The sequence below is a fragment of the Diachasma alloeum genome, unplaced genomic scaffold (genome assembly GCF_001412515.2).
Source record: "Diachasma alloeum isolate Michigan unplaced genomic scaffold, Dall2.0 Dall_scaffold_00198, whole genome shotgun sequence".
Lineage (NCBI taxonomy): Eukaryota > Metazoa > Arthropoda > Insecta > Hymenoptera > Braconidae > Diachasma > Diachasma alloeum.
In genome coordinates this window covers 1,668,888-1,693,428 of record NW_021680363.1, presented here as the reverse complement: position 1 = coordinate 1,693,428, position 24,541 = coordinate 1,668,888, and the positions used below count along the sequence as shown (strand labels likewise).

At 43.2% G+C, this 24,541-nt stretch overlaps 3 protein-coding genes across 3 annotated transcripts; 1 reads left to right on the top strand and 2 right to left on the bottom strand.

Moving 5' to 3' along the window:
- Positions 1-138: 138 nt before the first annotated feature.
- LOC107035495 (ectopic P granules protein 5 homolog) lies at positions 139-21,366 on the top strand. Its single transcript, XM_015252928.1, has 7 exons — positions 139-702; positions 2,549-5,700; positions 6,197-6,374; positions 6,961-8,134; positions 16,410-18,933; positions 19,464-19,673; positions 20,338-21,366. The coding sequence occupies exons 1-7, from the start codon at positions 679-681 to the stop codon at positions 20,687-20,689; spliced, it is 7,614 nt and encodes a 2,537-aa protein (XP_015108414.1). The 5' UTR covers positions 139-678; the 3' UTR covers positions 20,690-21,366.
- Positions 21,286-22,448, bottom strand: LOC107035497 (putative lipoyltransferase 2, mitochondrial). The gene has a single exon (XM_015252930.2). It carries the CDS (start codon positions 22,421-22,423, stop codon positions 21,701-21,703), a length of 723 nt encoding a protein of 240 aa, XP_015108416.1. The 5' UTR covers positions 22,424-22,448; the 3' UTR covers positions 21,286-21,700.
- Positions 22,449-22,467: 19 nt separating this feature from the next.
- LOC107035496 (Werner Syndrome-like exonuclease) lies at positions 22,468-24,079 on the bottom strand. Its single transcript, XM_015252929.2, has 6 exons — positions 23,873-24,079; positions 23,726-23,797; positions 23,486-23,613; positions 23,194-23,418; positions 22,643-22,889; positions 22,468-22,573 (listed from the first exon to the last, which is right to left on the bottom strand). The coding sequence occupies exons 1-6, from the start codon at positions 23,900-23,902 to the stop codon at positions 22,472-22,474; spliced, it is 804 nt and encodes a 267-aa protein (XP_015108415.1). The 5' UTR covers positions 23,903-24,079; the 3' UTR covers positions 22,468-22,471.
- Positions 24,080-24,541: the final 462 nt, after the last annotated feature.

Sequence of the window (24,541 nt, the reverse complement as noted above, 5' to 3'; positions counted from 1 at the left end):
ATAGAAAATTCCAATTAGCATTATCTTGCGAAGTGCGATGCACAGTAAAACATTAATAATTTTGAATTATATTTGACGAATATGAATATGAATACGAATATTTGACGAATATATTTAGCGAATTGTGTTCTATTGCAATCATCTTATAAAATTGTTATAATAATTTCTACAATTACTTCAACAAACATTGCAGTGTATTGCAGCCAAACACTTTCTCCATCTGACGGTAACCACTCGAAATCAGCTGTTGTTGCTCCAAGAGAGGGGGAATTCAGTCAATCGCAGGTCAAGTTCTAACCTCTACGTTATTATCCCGAACAAAAAGCGTTAGTGTCTTAACAGTGTCCAACAATGTCAGTGTGGAAAACATGAGCCTTCGTTGTATCGACCATAATCCCACAAATATTTCATAACGACTCGTTATAAATCATGTGTTCATTTCACGAAACGAGATGTCAGTGACTCATGCAGTGCAGTGTTCAATAAATTCCTTTAAATTTAATTATCTTTGACACAAATTGTCCACTCCTGCATAAACTGTTTATTTCGCAGTTCAATCCTTGAGAAGGTCGTGCGCTAAATCGTAATAATGTAATTTAGCTAATCGTCATTTCGGGCTGTGCGTCGTACACCTGTTACTTATTCACTCAGATGAAGTTTTAAGATAACAATAGCAATATGGAGAAGACCAAGTCACGTCAGGTAGTATGATTTATCATTGTCAATCATCGATTAAATATTTTGCTCAATTTTTTCGAAAAATTGTCTCCACGTTTAAGACTGTCACATTTTTTTTTTCATTTCTTGGGACCGTATCTGTTGTAGCCTCGCGCAGGAATTTTTTTATCACAAATATTATTCACGAAGAAAGTGTTATTTTGTCAGTTTCAAATATCTTTAAAGCAGCAATTTGTCAGGAAATTTTTAAAGGGAATTTTATGAGCAACAGGATTTTTTTTCTCTGAATCCAATGTAAATTTTTCAGTCTAATAGCTTCATGAAAATTCAATTGAATATAGGGGAGAGTGAGGCAAAATAAAACAGCCGAGAAACAACGACTGTTTGACGCAATTCTAGCAAAAAAAAATTTTTTTTAAATATTTCTTTGTTATTAACTTTTTTTATTCTTAGAATACTAATGTGAATAATCATTTTTAAAATTTATTTGTAGAATTGAAGGGAAGACAAGCAACGTCTTTATTACGAGAAAGAGATTGAAAATTTTCAAAATGTGACATGCTAAAACCGATACATTACCGCTTATTACAGTTGGTCAAATTGTTTGGAAAGATAACGTAGGATATCATTTCACAGATCTCATTCAGATGTTCAAATTGATAAATGACATGTTCTCACTAGTCAAGTCCAAAGCCTCGATAATTGAGAAACTCATTTTGTCATTTTTAAGATGTAACATAACGTTAAAAATTAAAACAATCTACAATAACTTTAATTAGTCGAATCGAAAAATTTATCATACACAATTTTGGCGAACAGGAAATGCCATATTCCTGTCTCCTCCCCTTAAGAATATCCAAGTATTTTTTACAGTTTGGTACAGACCACCCTACAGATTATCATCCATTTTCAATACATTTTCAATCATCAAATTTATCAATTAAAATGCGAGAGAAAAATATGAAAAAAATCATGAATATTCAACGTCATTCAAATTACATTTTGCACAGAATTATCATTATTTAAACATTCATTGTTTATAAATAAATAATTGAAACTATTTAAACTTTTAGAAATCTTTTTTGTAGGCATTAAATCTATTTCTGTTAAAATACTCACTCTGAATAAATTTATTACGATTCCGAACAAATTATTTTATGGTTAAAATTGATAGTTTATAAATTATTTATAGAAAATACTCGCAATTTCCAAAAATTCAAGTTTTTAAATTATTTCATCAATCTTCCTCCAAAAGTAAACTCTCTAATTTTTTGTTCAGACGTTTAAAATGTTTTCTAACGGTTCAGTATTGAAATTCAGATTAAGACCTGCAAAGTATAAATAATAAAATCATTGCAAAATGTCCAGAAACTTGGGGTCAAATGGGGCTTAAATGATAGCTCTGATGTTCGATTACAAAAGTAGAAAAGTATTTCACTGGAGAAAAAACAGCCAAAGTACTTCGATATTCTTAAGAATATTAAAAAATGCCACCAAAATTGAAACTTGAAGTAAACCATAACATAGAATATTTTGATACGAGTGCGTAAATAGTACATTCTATCATCAGGCCGAAAAAACCTTTTCTTATGAATATAAGTTTTCAGCAATCACATAAGCTAGAAATTTTCTTTTTCGGCCGTGTGGCAAACAATATTTTTTGTCAACAATTGAATTATTACCCAAACCCTCAGAGTCACCTAAATGTGATCGGAATTGAACGAATCAAGTGTCATTTTGAAGCTTATACAATGAGCTTTCGAATGAGTCCTCAATATACGCTTTATCAAAGATGAAGCAGAAGCTTATCATAGAAACCAAAGAACGAAGCTCGGTAACACTCACAGATGTTTCCCCTCGGATTCCCCAGAAACGAAAGAAGAACGGTAGATCGTTCTACCTAGACCACCAGATACCCGATGCCCCGACAATGGAAGAGTTCGAGTGTCTCCTCGGTGAGTCCCCAACGAACTACCCCAGAGTCGAAGGCATCGAGAACATGGAGAGTGAGCTCCACTCAGCCGCCATCGACACAGAGTCCCTCGAGAAACTCGATATCCCCTCAAAACTGGAATTCCCAAGTCCCCCAGAAGCTCAAGAAGTCGACCAGGTGGACTCAGTGCCCTCAGCATCCGTTACCGTGGAAGATAACCCGGAATCTGTCGAGGAGATCCAGGACCTGGTGTCCTCCGTGAAACTCTCAGACTCCCCAACAGCCCCGAACATCGAGGAAACCCCGATGATCACCTCCGCCACCTCCAAGGTCGTTCCACCCTCTCCCAAGACCACGTCATCACCATCTGACCAGGTTCACTCATCTCCAAAGACTTCGGAGACCTCAAGAATCAAGACGATCACCCCCTTCACAGACAGCCAGCTAGCCTCCCTCTACACGAACCCCGAGCTCTCCCTCGTGGACTCCTTCATAACCGAATTCGTCGAGACCCAGCTGCGTTCCAGCGCCGTTAGACAACAGCATCGCCTCCACGAGCTGCTGATGTCCTACCTCCGAGTCCGCAACCACCTGATCCTGAACTCCCACGAGCTAGAGCTCCTCAAGAAGAACTGCAAGGAAATTCAGAAGCAGCTCTGGCACCTGGACAAAGCCTCGGTAACAGAATCCGGTGAATGCCAGGACGGCAATCCAGTTTCAGCTTCTCACGAATACTCAATAGCCCACTTCAACCAGCACGCACTCACCTCATTGACCAAGAACCTCTCCGCCATCAAGGAACTCCTCCACAACGCTCAAGCCCTCTACTCTTACGAAGCCGAGATGCTCAAACTTCAGATCGAACATTACGTCCAACGAGTCTGCATATCCTGCAAGGAGCTGGCGACATTACCTCAAAACGCACCGGTCAACCTAACTGCCATCCAAATGCCTTCTCAAACGATGCCACAGCTCCTGGAGCTCCGGATGTGCATCACCATCCTCTTCAACTTTCAGAGGCGAGTCCTGAAGGACGGAAAGTTCGTTCTGGACTCGAGGGAGTGGCTGTCGAGACTGATAGCTGTTCTACTGAGAGTCGCCAGTTGGCAGGACCACTTGTTCATCCTCAATCATATCTTGAGGTGCCCTGGGGGCGTCACAAACTGGGCAGCTGGGTTCGTCCAGGCCCCGGCGGCCCCTAGGAACAGGGGCGTCAGCACTTCTGTTCTTAACGATCCTTATTTGGATCACATGATTGCGACGCTCGCTGTTATCCTGTTACCCATCAAGGAAAGGGAGAAGTTCCTGGAGCAGGTGCAGATATCTCTTCAGGACACTGGGACTAACCCTGGTGACACTGTCTGGGTGATGCTGGATGAGGAAGGAGAAGAAGACGAAGACATTGCTAATACAGGAGCTAACTTGTGGGAGAGCGATCTCATCACTCTTCTTAATCAAATACCAATGGACAAGCTGTTTGAGCAAGTCTTGTTGATCGAAAAGGTGGAGGAGGGCTACCGTCAGGACACCAGGGGCATCACCGAGCACCACATGCTGAAGATATTTGCCTTCTTCACAGTCGTCGTGAGACTGTTCAAGCAGGGACTGAGGACTTATGATTCTCCGAGGTACAGACAACTTGCCAAGAGACTCTCTGCGCTTATCAGGGACGTTGTGCAATACACCAGTGACCAGTGGGAGGCCTTCGACAAGACTCAAGTGTCCGATCGATCGATGCTAGCTAGGTTACAAACCGAGTATGATTGTTTCTTCCTGAGAGCAACCATGTGCATCTTCTCGTCGAGAAGACTCGGCGCCTGGCAGTACCTCGCTGCCATTCCTTATCAGAACGTTTTCATTCACACTCTGTGGTACATATTCTACGCACTTCATAAAGACACCATTTCCATGGATCCCGTCCCCGATGACGTGAGTCCTCTGGAATGGGAGACTGAGCTGAGTTCGACAGCGATTAGGAAGCTGTTCGAGGAGAAGCTCAGTGACATGCCTGGGGATGAATCTTACTTCCTTCTGACTACTTTCGCCAATATGGCGATGGCCAGGGAAGTCAACGATTACGATTTCATTCGAGCCACAACGATAGACCTCTTCGAGATCGGATTCTTGAGTGAGAAGACTCAGGAGTCTTGCTCCAAAGACGCAAGATCCTTGTTATCTAACTTGACCAGCAAACATCCTTCTTTACTTTCCGACATTCTCTTCAAATTGAAGGACAACTTCGGATCTGTCGGGAAACTCAGTCTGTACTTGTTCACGGAGTTAAGCATCAGCAAGTGGATCCCGAGAGAGGAAGACGTCAAGATCCTTAGAAATTGGCTGCACAATTTTGGCCTGTCGTGTACGGAGAGTCATCTAGCGCGTCTCATCCTCAATCATCTGAACTGGGGGCTCGATAAGAACGGGGATCTGTACCTTCCACTGCATCTTCATTACACGATAGCTCTTCTAGTCGTGGAGTTGACGATAAAGTTTGTCCCAGATTCTACCCAGAACGCTTCGATAATTTCGGAGGGAGTGAAGCAGGTCTCCTCCATGGTCAGACCTCAAAACAATGAACAAGCGTTCGCTCTTTGGGCGTGGGACATGGTGGCAAGGTTGAGGCTCCATCAGCTAGATCAGTCGAACATTGTCTGTAGAAATGTTATGGTCAATCCTGCTGGGGCGTTCGCCCATGTCCCGGACATGGAGTCAAATCCTGCGTTGGAGGTCCTCAGAAATGGCGTGAGGGACATGCAGCCCATGGCCCATTATGTTGCCGTTGTCATGACCATGCTCGGGCATTCTGTCCCTCTCATCTGTGAGGAGGGCTTCACTAGTCTTGCTGTGTTGACCTGCTATCACAAGTATGAACACATACTGATGGCTCTTCAGCATATTATTCCACTTTTTCTTGACTGCTCTGAGTCCCTCATGAAGACTGTCATGTTTGCGAGTGTTATCAAGTCGCTGATTGCTGCCGACAGGACTTATGTGAAGATGGCCAAGAATCTGATTGCTCCGGAATTTCCTGGACCCATGATCAAGCATTTCGGAAACATGGTGGAGAGTCATATGGTTAATTACAAAAGGTGAGTTTTTTTAGGCTGTGAGTCTTATGTCTTTTTAAGCATTTTTTAGATCGTTAGGACTTGGTTTGTGTGTACAGCGAAATTTGATCAAGACTTTAATTTTTTTTTATTTTTGAGTTTCTGAGTCATATTCTTTGTCACGCATTATTTTATATCGTAATGATTTACACCTGAGCAATTCAGCAGCGAAGCGATAAAAAGGTTTAACTCGCCTTAGCTATCATTTGAATTTTTGAGGAATATCTCCGAATCAAAGGGAGATAACGAAATTTTTGTAATGACCTTTTTTGTAGAGCGCATTGAGTGCTATAGAAAAGGTGGTGTCAAAAATTGTGTTATTTTTCTTAGATTCTGAAATATCCATGAAAATTGGCAAATGGTCAAAATCCACTTGAACCGTTTTACCGTTTCGCTACTAAATTGTTCCTTTTATCGAACATTACAAGAGCTGTAAAATACGTAAGAGAATAATTTCGTTGAAATGGGTTTTGTTAAGGTACTGTCTGCAGACTCCCGAGCCCTTTGTCAGACTCTGGCTGGAGATTCTCGTGGGATTGCCTGATTGGAATAGGGATCAAAATGTCATGTATCTCATGGATATTGTCGTTCGAGCTGCGTTTTTTCACATTGACGCACGCGCAACTGCTGAAATTATTTTCCAAAGTTTATACTCGGTAAGATCTCGATATTTAACCACGAAAACTAGCTTTCCTCTTCGTTTGTTTCATTTAATTTAATTTAATTTAATTTTATAAAGACCCAAAAGCACACGGTCATTTACAGGATCAAATTAAATACACATTGTTTAATAATGAACTTGATAATATGCACAGTTTAGCAGAATACTCATAGAGGAAACCATTTTTATATCACATATTTTATGAGTTATTAGACTATCCATTCGGTTTTTTTCTATTTCATTTCGTTTTAGTTGTTTTTGGTCGGTCTTCCATTGCTTTGTTAATTTTGTAATTTATTTATTCATTTTCTCAATTATATTATTTGTCATTAGTCCTCATTTAACAAAGGCGGGCAAAATTATGTTATTCAAAGATTTCGAGGGCTTCATTAATTTTATAGTTAATAAGATTTCCTAATACTGACACTACTTCTATATCTCAATCCATTTGAAGTTATTTTCTCATTGCATTCTCTTTCCTAGCTTTCCTCTGAAGGAAATACCGAGGTAAATCCCCTGACTCGACCGCGAAATCCCTCAAAACTCAGGAATCCAACTAATTATCTTCTCCAATTCCCTAGAATCTGAAAACAGGCAAGTCATCAGGCTCCATCAGTTCGTTTCTGAGCTGGGCGACAGGTGCAGGCAACTCCCCAAGCCTCCTAGGTGGCTCCACCCAATCAATCTGGCTGGCCTACCTTGTCCTGACCATCGAGCAACAAGAGAAGGAGCTCAAACCGGGCCTCTGGTTTGAATTCCGTCGAGAGCTCTCCCAGCAATCGAAACCCTCCCTGGACACAGCTTTAAAACGCGCCTGTGTCATTCGAAAAATTGCCCCCTTCAGCTCCAACTGCCTCGCGATCTACCGGTGGTCCCAACAAGCTTTGGACACTCCAATGAGCCATCCACTGCTGCCCCTCCTCTGGCAGAACTTCTTCTCACTATTTCTGTCGAGAGTGCCAACATCCCCAGGGATGCCAGACCGAGGTGGATTCGGTGATAAATTCTTCGAGGGAATGATCAACCTGAGTTACCTCAAGAGAGTGAAGAAACGACTGCACGACACAACTGAATACTTCCAGAGCAAGGGGGAGCATGATGTTGATGATGGAAGACCCATGAGCGATGACAGGAGAGTCTTCTACTTTAGTGCGGCCAAATACTACAAGACTCTGAGTCTCTGGCTGGAGGAGCCCAGGCTCCAAGAGTCCGGACTCTACCTTCCAGCACTGCCACCCCAGTACATGTCCCAAAAACTTATGCTGCTGATGCAGGATGATCACACTCCCTGGCTGGAGTATGTTGACTACTGGCAGGTCCACCAGGAGCAATTGAAATCCGCCTCTGAATGGGAGAGGACGTGCTCAAGAGACATTGACGAGGCTCAAACGAAAATAGTGCAGACTCCGACGTCACCTTTGGAGCCCGCCGATCCCATGATGAGGATCTTCAGGAGACTCAGGAGTTATGAAGCTGCTGAGCCACCTCCGGGACTCTGCAAACACACGAATGTTGTGGAACACGTGTTCAGGGAGACTCTTTATGGACCTGATGACGTCATCAAAGCTGCTAAACCTCATCTCAAGGTCATCACGGATTATGCACAGACTTATAATCTGATGGTGTCGGAGCACACGGCTGTGGACTGCAATTTTCTCGAGTTGATTCCTACTTTGTACAGGGAGGTAGAGAGCAGGGTCACTCTTCATGCACTTTGTGATCCAGCACCTGCTGGACAACGACGCTCGAGATCAGGTAATGGTATACAGCTGACGATTCTTTATTCAATGATGCCTTGAATTGGTTCACAGTCCCATTCTTGGGAAATTCTCACGATGATACTATAGTTCCAGACATTAACAATTCACGTAATTCGCAGGGTGTATACGAAGGGTATGCACGAAAGAATTTCTTAGAAAAAACGTAACGAATTTGCTAGAGAATTCTATGGAACTTTCTATTAGTATCAGAACGATTCTATTGAGAATTCTGCAACTCTCTCTCAATTCTGGAAATTGAGCAATTTTCTATAGAAATTTCTCGGCTTTCTTTGGCTCCGGGTGAAAAAAAATTTTTTATTTTTGCCTTTCTGCGGCAAGTGAGGGTCTCAGGGGTATCAGGCGGGCCAGAAAATATAGAATCAGCGTTTACCCGGCGGATAAATTCGAATTTGGCGAAAGTCGACTTTCCCCCCCGAAAAAAGCCTAAATACGACACCTATGGCTCGGGGTGGAAAAAAAAATTTTTTTATTTCTGCCTTTCTGGGGCAAGTGAGGGTCTCAGGGGTATCAGGCGGGCCAGAAAATATAGAATCAGCGTTTACCCGGCGGATAAATTCGAATTTGGCGAAAGTCGACTTTCCCCCCCGAAAAAAGCCTAAATACGACACCTATGGCTCGGGGTGGAAAAAAAAATTTTTTTATTTCTGCCTTTCTGGGGCAAGTGAGGGTCTCAGGGGTATCAGGCGGGCCAGAAAATATAGAATCAGCGTTTACCCGGCGGATAAATTCGAATTTGGCGAAAGTCGACTTTCCCCCCCGAAAAAAGCCTAAATACGACACCTATGGCTCGGGGTGGAAAAAAAAATTTTTTTATTTCTGCCTTTCTGGGGCAAGTGAGGGTCTCAGGGGTATCAGGCGGGCCAGAAAATATAGAATCAGCGTTTACCCGGCGGATAAATTCGAATTTGGCGAAAGTCGACTTTCCCCCCCGAAAAAAGCCTAAATACGACACCTATGGCTCGGGGTGGAAAAAAAAATTTTTTTATTTCTGCCTTTCTGGGGCAAGTGAGGGTCTCAGGGGTATCAGGCGGGCCAGAAAATATAGAATCAGCGTTTACCCGGCGGATAAATTCGAATTTGGCGAAAGTCGACTTTCCCCCCCGAAAAAAGCCTAAATACGACACCTATGGCTCGGGGTGGAAAAAAAAATTTTTTTATTTCTGCCTTTCTGGGGCAAGTGAGGGTCTCAGGGGTATCAGGCGGGCCAGAAAATATAGAATCAGCGTTTACCCGGCGGATAAATTCGAATTTGGCGAAAGTCGACTTTCCCCCCCGAAAAAAGCCTAAATACGACACCTATGGCTCGGGGTGGAAAAAAAAATTTTTTTATTTCTGCCTTTCTGGGGCAAGTGAGGGTCTCAGGGGTATCAGGCGGGCCAGAAAATATAGAATCAGCGTTTACCCGGCGGATAAATTCGAATTTGGCGAAAGTCGACTTTCCCCCCCGAAAAAAGCCTAAATACGACACCTATGGCTCGGGGTGGAAAAAAAAATTTTTTTATTTCTGCCTTTCTGGGGCAAGTGAGGGTCTCAGGGGTATCAGGCGGGCCAGAAAATATAGAATCAGCGTTTACCCGGCGGATAAATTCGAATTTGGCGAAAGTCGACTTTCCCCCCCGAAAAAAGCCTAAATACGACACCTATGGCTCGGGGTGGAAAAAAAAATTTTTTTATTTCTGCCTTTCTGGGGCAAGTGAGGGTCTCAGGGGTATCAGGCGGGCCAGAAAATATAGAATCAGCGTTTACCCGGCGGATAAATTCGAATTTGGCGAAAGTCGACTTTCCCCCCCGAAAAAAGCCTAAATACGACACCTATGGCTCGGGGTGGAAAAAAAAATTTTTTTATTTCTGCCTTTCTGGGGCAAGTGAGGGTCTCAGGGGTATCAGGCGGGCCAGAAAATATAGAATCAGCGTTTACCCGGCGGATAAATTCGAATTTGGCGAAAGTCGACTTTCCCCCCCGAAAAAAGCCTAAATACGACACCTATGGCTCGGGGTGGAAAAAAAAATTTTTTTATTTCTGCCTTTCTGGGGCAAGTGAGGGTCTCAGGGGTATCAGGCGGGCCAGAAAATATAGAATCAGCGTTTACCCGGCGGATAAATTCGAATTTGGCGAAAGTCGACTTTCCCCCCCGAAAAAAGCCTAAATACGACACCTATGGCTCGGGGTGGAAAAAAAAATTTTTTTATTTCTGCCTTTCTGGGGCAAGTGAGGGTCTCAGGGGTATCAGGCGGGCCAGAAAATATAGAATCAGCGTTTACCCGGCGGATAAATTCGAATTTGGCGAAAGTCGACTTTCCCCCCCGAAAAAAGCCTAAATACGACACCTATGGCTCGGGGTGGAAAAAAAAATTTTTTTATTTCTGCCTTTCTGGGGCAAGTGAGGGTCTCAGGGGTATCAGGCGGGCCAGAAAATATAGAATCAGCGTTTACCCGGCGGATAAATTCGAATTTGGCGAAAGTCGACTTTCCCCCCCGAAAAAAGCCTAAATACGACACCTATGGCTCGGGGTGGAAAAAAAAATTTTTTTATTTCTGCCTTTCTGGGGCAAGTGAGGGTCTCAGGGGTATCAGGCGGGCCAGAAAATATAGAATCAGCGTTTACCCGGCGGATAAATTCGAATTTGGCGAAAGTCGACTTTCCCCCCCGAAAAAAGCCTAAATACGACACCTATGGCTCGGGGTGGAAAAAAAAATTTTTTTATTTCTGCCTTTCTGGGGCAAGTGAGGGTCTCAGGGGTATCAGGCGGGCCAGAAAATATAGAATCAGCGTTTACCCGGCGGATAAATTCGAATTTGGCGAAAGTCGACTTTCCCCCCCGAAAAAAGCCTAAATACGACACCTATGGCTCGGGGTGGAAAAAAAAATTTTTTTATTTCTGCCTTTCTGGGGCAAGTGAGGGTCTCAGGGGTATCAGGCGGGCCAGAAAATATAGAATCAGCGTTTACCCGGCGGATAAATTCGAATTTGGCGAAAGTCGACTTTCCCCCCCGAAAAAAGCCTAAATACGACACCTATGGCTCGGGGTGGAAAAAAAAATTTTTTTATTTCTGCCTTTCTGGGGCAAGTGAGGGTCTCAGGGGTATCAGGCGGGCCAGAAAATATAGAATCAGCGTTTACCCGGCGGATAAATTCGAATTTGGCGAAAGTCGACTTTCCCCCCCGAAAAAAGCCTAAATACGACACCTATGGCTCGGGGTGGAAAAAAAAATTTTTTTATTTCTGCCTTTCTGGGGCAAGTGAGGGTCTCAGGGGTATCAGGCGGGCCAGAAAATATAGAATCAGCGTTTACCCGGCGGATAAATTCGAATTTGGCGAAAGTCGACTTTCCCCCCCGAAAAAAGCCTAAATACGACACCTATGGCTCGGGGTGGAAAAAAAAATTTTTTTATTTCTGCCTTTCTGGGGCAAGTGAGGGTCTCAGGGGTATCAGGCGGGCCAGAAAATATAGAATCAGCGTTTACCCGGCGGATAAATTCGAATTTGGCGAAAGTCGACTTTCCCCCCCGAAAAAAGCCTAAATACGACACCTATGGCTCGGGGTGGAAAAAAAAATTTTTTTATTTCTGCCTTTCTGGGGCAAGTGAGGGTCTCAGGGGTATCAGGCGGGCCAGAAAATATAGAATCAGCGTTTACCCGGCGGATAAATTCGAATTTGGCGAAAGTCGACTTTCCCCCCCGAAAAAAGCCTAAATACGACACCTATGGCTCGGGGTGGAAAAAAAAATTTTTTTATTTCTGCCTTTCTGGGGCAAGTGAGGGTCTCAGGGGTATCAGGCGGGCCAGAAAATATAGAATCAGCGTTTACCCGGCGGATAAATTCGAATTTGGCGAAAGTCGACTTTCCCCCCCGAAAAAAGCCTAAATACGACACCTATGGCTCGGGGTGGAAAAAAAAATTTTTTTATTTCTGCCTTTCTGGGGCAAGTGAGGGTCTCAGGGGTATCAGGCGGGCCAGAAAATATAGAATCAGCGTTTACCCGGCGGATAAATTCGAATTTGGCGAAAGTCGACTTTCCCCCCCGAAAAAAGCCTAAATACGACACCTATGGCTCGGGGTGGAAAAAAAAATTTTTTTATTTCTGCCTTTCTGGGGCAAGTGAGGGTCTCAGGGGTATCAGGCGGGCCAGAAAATATAGAATCAGCGTTTACCCGGCGGATAAATTCGAATTTGGCGAAAGTCGACTTTCCCCCCCGAAAAAAGCCTAAATACGACACCTATGGCTCGGGGTGGAAAAAAAAATTTTTTTATTTCTGCCTTTCTGGGGCAAGTGAGGGTCTCAGGGGTATCAGGCGGGCCAGAAAATATAGAATCAGCGTTTACCCGGCGGATAAATTCGAATTTGGCGAAAGTCGACTTTCCCCCCCGAAAAAAGCCTAAATACGACACCTATGGCTCGGGGTGGAAAAAAAAATTTTTTTATTTCTGCCTTTCTGGGGCAAGTGAGGGTCTCAGGGGTATCAGGCGGGCCAGAAAATATAGAATCAGCGTTTACCCGGCGGATAAATTCGAATTTGGCGAAAGTCGACTTTCCCCCCCGAAAAAAGCCTAAATACGACACCTATGGCTCGGGGTGGAAAAAAAAATTTTTTTATTTCTGCCTTTCTGGGGCAAGTGAGGGTCTCAGGGGTATCAGGCGGGCCAGAAAATATAGAATCAGCGTTTACCCGGCGGATAAATTCGAATTTGGCGAAAGTCGACTTTCCCCCCCGAAAAAAGCCTAAATACGACACCTATGGCTCGGGGTGGAAAAAAAAATTTTTTTATTTCTGCCTTTCTGGGGCAAGTGAGGGTCTCAGGGGTATCAGGCGGGCCAGAAAATATAGAATCAGCGTTTACCCGGCGGATAAATTCGAATTTGGCGAAAGTCGACTTTCCCCCCCGAAAAAAGCCTAAATACGACACCTATGGCTCGGGGTGGAAAAAAAAATTTTTTTATTTCTGCCTTTCTGGGGCAAGTGAGGGTCTCAGGGGTATCAGGCGGGCCAGAAAATATAGAATCAGCGTTTACCCGGCGGATAAATTCGAATTTGGCGAAAGTCGACTTTCCCCCCCGAAAAAAGCCTAAATACGACACCTATGGCTCGGGGTGGAAAAAAAAATTTTTTTATTTCTGCCTTTCTGGGGCAAGTGAGGGTCTCAGGGGTATCAGGCGGGCCAGAAAATATAGAATCAGCGTTTACCCGGCGGATAAATTCGAATTTGGCGAAAGTCGACTTTCCCCCCCGAAAAAAGCCTAAATACGACACCTATGGCTCGGGGTGGAAAAAAAAATTTTTTTATTTCTGCCTTTCTGGGGCAAGTGAGGGTCTCAGGGGTATCAGGCGGGCCAGAAAATATAGAATCAGCGTTTACCCGGCGGATAAATTCGAATTTGGCGAAAGTCGACTTTCCCCCCCGAAAAAAGCCTAAATACGACACCTATGGCTCGGGGTGGAAAAAAAAATTTTTTTATTTCTGCCTTTCTGGGGCAAGTGAGGGTCTCAGGGGTATCAGGCGGGCCAGAAAATATAGAATCAGCGTTTACCCGGCGGATAAATTCGAATTTGGCGAAAGTCGACTTTCCCCCCCGAAAAAAGCCTAAATACGACACCTATGGCTCGGGGTGGAAAAAAAAATTTTTTTATTTCTGCCTTTCTGGGGCAAGTGAGGGTCTCAGGGGTATCAGGCGGGCCAGAAAATATAGAATCAGCGTTTACCCGGCGGATAAATTCGAATTTGGCGAAAGTCGACTTTCCCCCCCGAAAAAAGCCTAAATACGACACCTATGGCTCGGGGTGGAAAAAAAAATTTTTTTATTTCTGCCTTTCTGGGGCAAGTGAGGGTCTCAGGGGTATCAGGCGGGCCAGAAAATATAGAATCAGCGTTTACCCGGCGGATAAATTCGAATTTGGCGAAAGTCGACTTTCCCCCCCGAAAAAAGCCTAAATACGACACCTATGGCTCGGGGTGGAAAAAAAAATTTTTTTATTTCTGCCTTTCTGGGGCAAGTGAGGGTCTCAGGGGTATCAGGCGGGCCAGAAAATATAGAATCAGCGTTTACCCGGCGGATAAATTCGAATTTGGCGAAAGTCGACTTTCCCCCCCGAAAAAAGCCTAAATACGACACCTATGGCTCGGGGTGGAAAAAAAAATTTTTTTATTTCTGCCTTTCTGGGGCAAGTGAGGGTCTCAGGGGTATCAGGCGGGCCAGAAAATATAGAATCAGCGTTTACCCGGCGGATAAATTCGAATTTGGCGAAAGTCGACTTTCCCCCCCGAAAAAAGCCTAAATACGACACCTATGGCTCGGGGTGGAAAAAAAAATTTTTTTATTTCTGCCTTTCTGGGGCAAGTGAGGGTCTCAGGGGTATCAGGCGGGCCAGAAAATATAGAATCAGCGTTTACCCGGCGGATAAATTCGAATTTGGCGAAAGTCGACTTTCCCCCCCGAAAAAAGCCTAAATACGACACCTATGGCTCGGGGTGGAAAAAAAAATTTTTTTATTTCTGCCTTTCTGGGGCAAGTGAGGGTCTCAGGGGTATCAGGCGGGCCAGAAAATATAGAATCAGCGTTTACCCGGCGGATAAATTCGAATTTGGCGAAAGTCGACTTTCCCCCCCGAAAAAAGCCTAAATACGACACCTATGGCTCGGGGTGGAAAAAAAAATTTTTTTATTTCTGCCTTTCTGGGGCAAGTGAGGGTCTCAGGGGTATCAGGCGGGCCAGAAAATATAGAATCAGCGTTTACCCGGCGGATAAATTCGAATTTGGCGAAAGTCGACTTTCCCCCCCGAAAAAAGCCTAAATACGACACCTATGGCTCGGGGTGGAAAAAAAAATTTTTTTATTTCTGCCTTTCTGGGGCAAGTGAGGGTCTCAGGGGTATCAGGCGGGCCAGAAAATATAGAATCAGCGTTTACCCGGCGGATAAATTCGAATTTGGCGAAAGTCGACTTTCCCCCCCGAAAAAAGCCTAAATACGACACCTATGGCTCGGGGTGGAAAAAAAAATTTTTTTATTTCTGCCTTTCTGGGGCAAGTGAGGGTCTCAGGGGTATCAGGCGGGCCAGAAAATATAGAATCAGCGTTTACCCGGCGGATAAATTCGAATTTGGCGAAAGTCGACTTTCCCCCCCGAAAAAAGCCTAAATACGACACCTATGGCTCGGGGTGGAAAAAAAAATTTTTTTATTTCTGCCTTTCTGGGGCAAGTGAGGGTCTCAGGGGTATCAGGCGGGCCAGAAAATATAGAATCAGCGTTTACCCGGCGGATAAATTCGAATTTGGCGAAAGTCGACTTTCCCCCCCGAAAAAAGCCTAAATACGACACCTATGGCTCGGGGTGGAAAAAAAAAATTTTTTATTTCTGCCTTTCTGGGGCAAGTGAGGGTCTCAGGGGTATCAGGCGGGCCAGAAAATATAGAATCAGCGTTTACCCGGCGGATAAATTCGAATTTGGCGAAAGTCGACTTTCCCCCCGAAAAAAGCCTAAATACGACACCTATGGCTCGGGGTGGAAAAAAAAAATTTTTTATTTCTGCCTTTCCCGGGCAAGTGAGGGTCTCAGGGGTATCAGGCGGGCCAGAAAATATAGAATCAGCGTTTACCCGGCGGATAAATTCGAATTTGGCGAAAGTCGACTTTCCCCCCGAAAAAAGCCTAAATACGACACCTATGGCTCGGGGTGGAAAAAAAAAATTTTTTATTTCTGCCTTTCCCGGGCAAGTGAGGGTCTCAGGGGTATCAGGCGGGCCAGGAAATATAGAATCAGCGTTTACCCGGCGGATAAATTCGAATTTGGCGAAAGTCGACTTTCCCCCCGAAAAAAGCCTAAATACGACACTATGGCTCGGGGTGGAAAAAAAAATTTTTTTATTTCTGCCTTTCTGGGGCAAGTGAGGGTCTCAGGGGTATTAGGCTGGCCAAAAAAGGCCGATTCTATCGAAACTTCTACAGCTCATCTGCGAGTTTTTTTCAACGGCAATGGACATTGAGATATTTTCTGTAGAAAATTCCTCGGCTCATATTTACTGGGTGTTCATTTTATTCTTTTACAATGGAAAATCTATAACAAGCCATTCCTATGGAAACAGTTCAATTCTATGAAAATAATTTTTATTCGACATTTTCTATAAAAAAAAAACGCCCTGTAAAATTGCGGAATTCTTCAGTAGAATATTCCATGGAATTCGCCTGTTTTTCCAACGATTTTTGTTCACTCATCTACAAAAGGGAAAAAATAAAACACCAGATACCATTGCAGGGACCCCTCCAACAGTTCACTGCGCTGGTCCCGCGGTGATAAGAATCAAGATATCCGAGGCCAAAGTGAGCGACGGCGTCGACCAAATGATCTCCCAAAATCGCGCTGAATACGAGAACCTCCTGGTGAAAGCCTCTCAGCCCCCGCCCACCAAAGTCACCCAGGGCTGCGTGTTCGCCGACCACTTGATAAATCTCCTCGAGCACGAGTTGAACGTCCATCGCACATGTGAAAACACTGCCACACTACGTAAAGTCCAGGAGAGTGGAGTAACCCTGTTCTACCACCTCGTTGAGTTTTACAACGAGGAAGCCGCGTTGTGTCCACCCACCAAGCAACTGATCACGACGTGCATCGAGAAGCTGGGACAGCTGTTCATATCCGGCGAGGAGGGAGAGGGGCCAAGGCTGCTGAACACCATCATGGATAGACCAAGCCTGGGAGGTCTCCTGGGGCCTCACTTCACGCCAGTCGCTGGTGGAGCATCGACCTTCCTCCAGATGTACCAGACAGTTGTGGACCTGTCTACAGGCTCAAACGCCGATCTATGTTTCGTTCTTCTCTCTAAATTCGACGTGGGCAGTTGGCTCAACTACCGCAGACCGAGGCTGAGTGAGAGATCGATGTTCATCGATCTAGTCTGCAAGGCCCTCTGCAACATTGGACTCAACCCAGAGGACGACAAGCTGATACTCCACGAATTATTCAGGAATCACCTGAGACTAGTTCTTCTTCACGACTTCCCTGAGCACTATGGCGAGGTGTTGAGCGCTGTCTTGAGAGGCAGCGAGGGCCAGAATCTGTCCCTCGACGTTTGGCGGGATCTCCTGGGGGCGTTGAGTGGAAGACCGAAGGGTGCGGGGGTCATACATCCCAGCAAAGTCAGGGAGGAGATCAGGAGGTATGCCACCGAGCAGAGGCTCCTCTCCAGACAGGAGATCCATGACACTGCGGTGCTGTTGAGCAAGCACTTCATGAAGGAACGACTCCAGTATGGACTTTATGGATTGTACCCCAAGTACAGGGTGTACAATGAGCCACTCATCATGTTCCTGGGGATGATTGGACATGCCCTTGTCGTTTTGACTCTGCAGTTTGACAGGGGCTCCCTCGCTGATCAGCTCTGCGAGAGGATATGGCCGGTGTTGAGCGACATGTTTGCCCCCTGGATGACCCCCTATTGGACGAGAAACTTGAGGGAGCCCACTGCTGCCTGGATTCAACAGCTCACTGACGACAGGTCTGTACTTCTGCCCTGGATCATCACTGATGGACCTCATGCCAACAGAACTGTCGCCATGTTTGTCGAGTGTGTCAGATTCATCATCGATACCATGCCTGCATCCAGCAAAATTCTGGGATTCCTGTGGCAGTTTTATGTGAATAACTTTGCTCATGCCTCGGTCAAGGATCACATACTCAATGTTGTTCATGGGAATTTCTTGTCACTCCCTTGGGACAGGTTTTCACCTGGGGTCAGTGATGTCGAGTTTATGGTGAGGGTCGTTGATCAGTATCTACCCGACAGCCATCTCTTTCTGGGGAGTGTTTTTAGCGCCGTTAATTGGACGGTTTGGATCAATGAAGTGGTCAATTGCCAGACTTTGACTGTCGCTGCTAGGATGCATGTCTGCTTGCTCAACTTGATGGTCAAGCTGTCGAATGAACCCAATGTGCGACAGAACGAGAGGGCAGTTCAACTCGCAACAGAGGCTGAAAAATTCGCTTGGCACTTGGTTGACGCAATGGCCTATGATCAAGTGATAAACTGGCACGTAATGAGCTGCGATCCACGTGTTATTCTGTCTTATCCCGGTGATCAAGCTCATCCGATTGACGTTGCTATTAATAATCTCTTGAAAGTTGTTGCGGCCTATGACCCATCGGTGACCCACTTCCACCCGACGACCCTGAAAAAACGTCAGATGTACGTGCGTTCGTCCGTGAAACTCCTCGTGAACTGCACAACAAGGCACAAATCCCTCGTATCAACGAACATGAAGGCTTTCACATCGGCGTTATCGAGAATGCTGAGTGAGATGGAGATTGTGATAACGAGCACAGTATCAGAGCCCCAGCAGGCAGCAGAGGCTGGCCTCCTCGTCACCGAGCTGCTGCACTCGGTGAATCAGAGTGGAGTTCTGGTGGAGCAGTTGAGAACGAGTTGGGCGAATTGGTTGTCCGAGAAGACAGCCTCGTCGCCGATCCTCCTGGGTATCCTGAGGGTCATCGGAATCGCTGTGCCGTCTCCCTCGACCTTGGGGGAGCTCATGGAGGCCGCTCTTGGGGCGTACTTCAAGCACAGTGTCACTGACGACCTGGAACCGACCTGGGGGGGTGTCTTGGCCATTCTGCAGCCTGTTGTTCCCAGGCAACCACCTGTCGAGGGGGTGCTTGTCAGCGAGGGCAGGCTTCTCTCCCTCTATGCTATTCTCATGAAGAGGTTGCCCTCCTGCAGGGACATCAGGGAGGAGGGCATGATGCTGGTTAATTTGATTGATTGGATTTCAGCTATTAAACCGATGTGAGTTGATTAATTCAGTAGCGAAGTGGTAAAACGGTACAAGTCAATTTTAATCATCGACCAGTTTTCAATGAATATCTCGGAATCTAAGGGAGGTAGCAAAATTTTTGCTATGACCTTTTTTGTAGAGTCGATTGAGAGCTACAACAAAGGTAATTACTAAAATTTCGCTGTCTCCCTTAGATTCGGAAATATTCCTCAAAAACTCAACTGAGAGATAAGAATTAAATTTAATAACGTTCGCGATTATAAATAGAAGATTTGTAATCGTTGAAATTTAAGTTTCGGATTTTTTGGGGTATACGATCCATAATCCAAAAAGTCCGAAAGTGGAATTTTTCAATATTGTTCGTGCTCAAGAATTTTTATAGAAAAAATCCCAACGGAACAAGTTGGATGGAAAAATCAACAGCAATATCTATAGACATTTTTCTATAAACAAATATCTAGGGGAGAATACTCTATAAAAATTTTTGTACATGTAATTCCTTGAATAAGGTCAAGATGTAAAAAATCCTTTTTATCTCCAGGGAAAATATCGAAGCTAAATTACCCCTATTATGGGCGAAAGCATTTGAATTATCGTATCGTCAGTGTCAATACAGTGAGAATACAATAATAGCAGCACGTTCCCTGAAAAAACTTGCTCGTGCCTTATTAACAATGGCCGACGACGTGGGTCAAGGCTGGGGCATACTCGGTGCAATTGGGATTAGAAAAGGATCGCAACTTTCAATCAGGTAATTCCAACGTTTTCACTCATTCATTTTTTCATTCATAAGAACAGACAAATGTGATGAATTCACTTTCTTCTTGCACTTTGTCTATCCTATTTTATGTTATTATTTCTACACGAGAAAGGAAACCAAAGGAAAAAAGTTATTATAGTAGAACCGATGTTATGGCAGTTACAAAGTTTTTTGTACAAATAGAATTGAAATTGTGTAAATAAATTTGCCCCTTCAAATTTATTCAGGGAAAATTGCAAATAATAATGATGATAAATGAGTTGCTTGAATAAAAAAATGCCAGAAGACATCTTAAAAGCGTTTTCACTCATTCATTTCTTCATTCTTCCGAAAAATAATAAACATGAATGCACTTTCTTCTCGCACTTTGTCTATCCTATTTTATGTTATTATTCCTACACGAGAAAGGAAACCAAAGGAGAAAAGTCATTGTAGTAGAATAGATGTTATGGCAGTTGCAAAGTTTTTGGTACAAATAGAATTGAAATTATGTAAATAAATTTCAAATTTATTCACGGAATATTACAAAAAATAATGATGATAAATGAGTTGCTTGAATAAAAAAATGCCAGAAGACATCTTGAAATCGTTTTCACTCATTCATTTCTTCATTCTTCATAAAAATAATAGACATGAATTCACTTTCTTCCCGCAGATGCAAGTTTCTAGCACGTGCACTCGGTGTTTACTGTCTAGCACAGTTGCCGGATTCCAAGTCGGAGCAGCAGATTGTACGTTTCACTCCTCATTCACCTGGTATTGCACCGTTGAGAAGCAATGAGGTGGACACACTCGAGATCAGGCCTAATGCTGATGCTGTCAAGGGAATTCAGTGCCTTGAAGCACTTATTTGTAATAAACAGTATGCGGAATTGAAGGGGGATGTCGAGGGGGCACTCAGGATAATCAGGGATTCAGCTAATTCACTTCATAATGCTGTTAGTGTCACTGGAACACTCACTAATGAACTCTACGATGACAGGTTTCTTCATGTTTTGACGGATTAGAATTTTTTTAACGCAAATTAAACCTCTTTTTTGAATTTTGCAAGCGTTATAGTTGAAATTTAGTCAGATTTTTCAACGAAATATTAAATTCTGGGGCGAAATGGTGGAATTAGATGAGTTAATTCTATTTTGAGAATAAATCTAGAGTAAATATTTTCCAAAAATTCATCCCAATGAAAACGAAAAATTGAAATTTTCCTTTTTTTTCTGTAGATTAAGGCTTGTTCTTTGTTATCTAGTCAGTAAAATACAATTTTTTTGGTATTTTGAGAGGTCATGAAAAATATTTCCATTTAATTTAATTAAATTTTGTTTGTTTATCACAGGGTTTAATTTCAGCTTGAACAAAACGAAAAGTACTGGAAAGATTTAATGTATTGCTTGGCCTTAATCGAGGCTGTGATGTTATTTAGAGTTAAATCGATGTTGTAAAATCGAGTTTAAGCTGTAAACAGTTGTTTTATTTTTATTGCGAAAAACGTACTGTACGTGAGAGTTTATGGAATATTTATTGAAGAATTATCTGAGCTGCTGAAACAATGTTCTTTATATTTTTGCGTATAATTGAGAGAGATATATGATTAACATAAATGAAGTGAATTTTCCATTTTCTTTTTTATTTATTATCACTGCTTTAAAAAGACACTATTGAGAATATATTGAAATTTACAGATCAATTAGTCGTTGAATAATTTCTTACAATCCCAAAAAATCAATTGGTCAATTAGTGAAGAAGTGACAAAACTGTTTGATTCAGTATTGATATGATCGAATGTAAAATTAAAATAATTTTGTCACTTCTCTACTGAATATAAATTCTCATCATTCTCATCATTTTCACAACTTCATGCACAAAATACGAAATTATATCGATAAACCTTCTGTAGGAAATTTCATGAACTACAAAAAAGTTTTAAAAACATTTTTCCTAAATCCATTGGTCTCTGAGATATTCTCAAAAAAATGAATTCCCTTAAACTAAAGTCCTCTCACTCCACAAAACCATCAAAGTCAGATCTTTTTAACCGCCTGCACAGCAGTCCTCAAGTACCCCGAAGCCTCCCCCGGTTCAAAATCCACAATTTCACAATGAAATTCCTCTCTAAACGCATTCTTCATAACCGGAATAACGTCATCAATCCCAACATGAGCATTGAGCTCCCTAGACAGACTCGTGACCCCTTTCCCCTCAATTCCACAAGGCACAATATTCTCGAACCACTTCAACTCAGTATTGCAATTAAACCCGAGTCCATGAGTCGTGACATATCGACTCCCATGAATTCCAATGGCACAAATTTTCTTATCACCAACCCAAACCCCAGTGTCCGGTGATGTCTCCCCTTTAATTCCAAATTCAGCGCAAAGTCTTATGATCATTCTCTCGATCTGGCAGACGTACCATCTCACACTGGGCACGAAATCCCTCAGATTAATTATCGGGTAGACGACTAGTTGACCTGGCCCATGAAATGTGATCAATCCCCCACGATTTGTCTTGTGAAATTCAGCTCCAGTCGCTTTTAATTTCGCTATCTCCTCGTCAGTGTAGCCCTTGTTGCGAATTCCCACTGTGTAGACTGGATTGTGCTCTATCAGGATCAATGAGTGCCTCGGGTAGTCGGGGGGAAGGCCGGGGTCATGATGATGCTTCGACAATTGATTCTGCAGGTGAAGTCCTGATTGATAACACATTCGTCCTGCCCACAAAACTTTCACTAATTTCTTCGTCATTTTTCAATTAAAAAATCAAGTTCTAGGAAAATTTGTTATCTCCAGGCATCAATTTTCCTGGAGATCGGAGGATTTCATCAAGTTTTTTTCCTTCTCCAGGGTCAATTCCTTTGCCTTCTTCTGGATCGTCAGATACAGAAGCAGTGAGACCTGCAATAAATTCATGGATTCAGTCTGCGTGGAGTTTTGAATTGAGATGAAGGGATTTGAGACACTTACGTAAGCGTCAGTGGCTGCATAAGTTTTCTGCTCCTCGCTGAGTGGGAGAATGTGCCATTTACTTTTTCTAACTTTGTCATCCTTACTTATTTTCTTTTTTAAAATGTAAGCGGTGAGACGCTCCAAACTCCAACGACAGGATCTCTTGTAGATTTCGTTGGCTAGGGGGCCACAGTCAATGCAGTTGTTCTCTACTACTTTTTTCGCGGGGAATTCCTTGAAGTCTCGACCCAGTTTCCAAATGTCACTGATTACAATAAATATTTTTTGAGAATTCTAATGATTTAATTGTTGTGAGAGGAATTTAGTTTCATTATTTTGCGAATATCTCGGAAGCTGATGGGTTTAGAGAGAAATGTTCGAGGACATCTTTTGTAGCTTATGAAATTTTCTATAAAAAAGGTTTTGTGATATTTTGTGCTCAGGGCAATCGCTAATGAGATAATTTTAGGTTCAGATTGAGAATAAATCAGTTTTTGTGAGAGATTTTTTAATAACTGGACAATCAATTTTTCCAACCAACGAACAAATAAAAACCACAAACAACTCACTTCTTGATGTTGACCCCAACTAATTTAACCCTCGGGTGACTCAACAGGATAACCAACCCCGCTGGCAATTTATCGAGCCCATGGATATGCAGCAAATGGCAGGTGTTCTCCGAAACAGACAATTGTGCCAGTGCAGTCTTGCCAGGGCCAGTTTGAAAGCTGAAAGGCCACTCCAGATCGAATCCAATGGGTACGATCACTCCAGGATGCTTCTCAATCCTCTCTCTATCGAAAAAAATCCCATCATCCGAGCACAACCTCAAAACTATTCCAAACACGTAAATTCTCTTACATAATTTGATCGCAGATCATTGCACAACCCTCGAAATCCGTGACATAGTACAATTTTCCTTTGAACAGAATCTCTGGCAATTCCTCTATTATGGGGTCTCTATCCACAACTTCCTCCTTAAGGAATTCCTTCCAACAAAATTTGACGATTAAATTCATTTCATTGGCTCCAACAAAATTCATTTCTCTACAAATTTGCGAAGAAAAAAATTGAAATCAAGTCTTTTGCAAATTTATTCACCTTCTTGAGGTGCTCTGGAAGATGTTGGATCGATCTTCTCGTCACTCTGCCCTCGATAACTCTGTCTTTAGCCTGGGAAATTAACGGAGTTGATTAAACAATTACGTGGAGAGGACTGAGATAATTTGTTTACGTGAGTGGACTAACCTCATCTTTCGTTTCAGTCGGTGGACTCATAACTCTCGCCTCTTTCTCGGTTAATTACCGTTATTTATCAGGTGGCAATGGTTTTCGAGGGAAATATTATTATTTTAATAATGTTTAAATGACGAATGGGGCAATCTTTGGGGGGTCACGTGTCTGAAAATTGTTCGGAATTTTTTTTCGATGGATTTGTTAGCTTTTTGCCGCCAATTTTCCCGCCATAAGTGGCGATGGTGCTGCTAGCTATTTCTGCGCATGTTTCAACCCTGTACTCAAAAGGGGAACTTGTACATTCATTTTATTTATTTAACTAGGGGGGTACGCCCCCTGCTCGCTCCGCTCGTCAACCCCCATATGACCCCCATGATCTTTATTCTGACCCTCGTGACGCTTAATCTGGCCCTCGTGACCCTTATTTTGACCCTTAATTTTGGAATCTCAATTTCGAGTACCAAATTTTTATCACCAGAAGTCGATTTGGATTTTTATAATATAGAGAGATATAGAGAGACCCTTATTTTGACCCTCGTGACGCTTAATCTGACCCTCGTGACCCTCATTCTAAAGGGAAAAAGTGGGTCGCAACGAGAATTGGTCCACAGATTTTGGATAGATAATTCTTTTTCCCATACGGGTTTAACTTTCCCGTTGAATGGATCTGGAGTGAAAGAA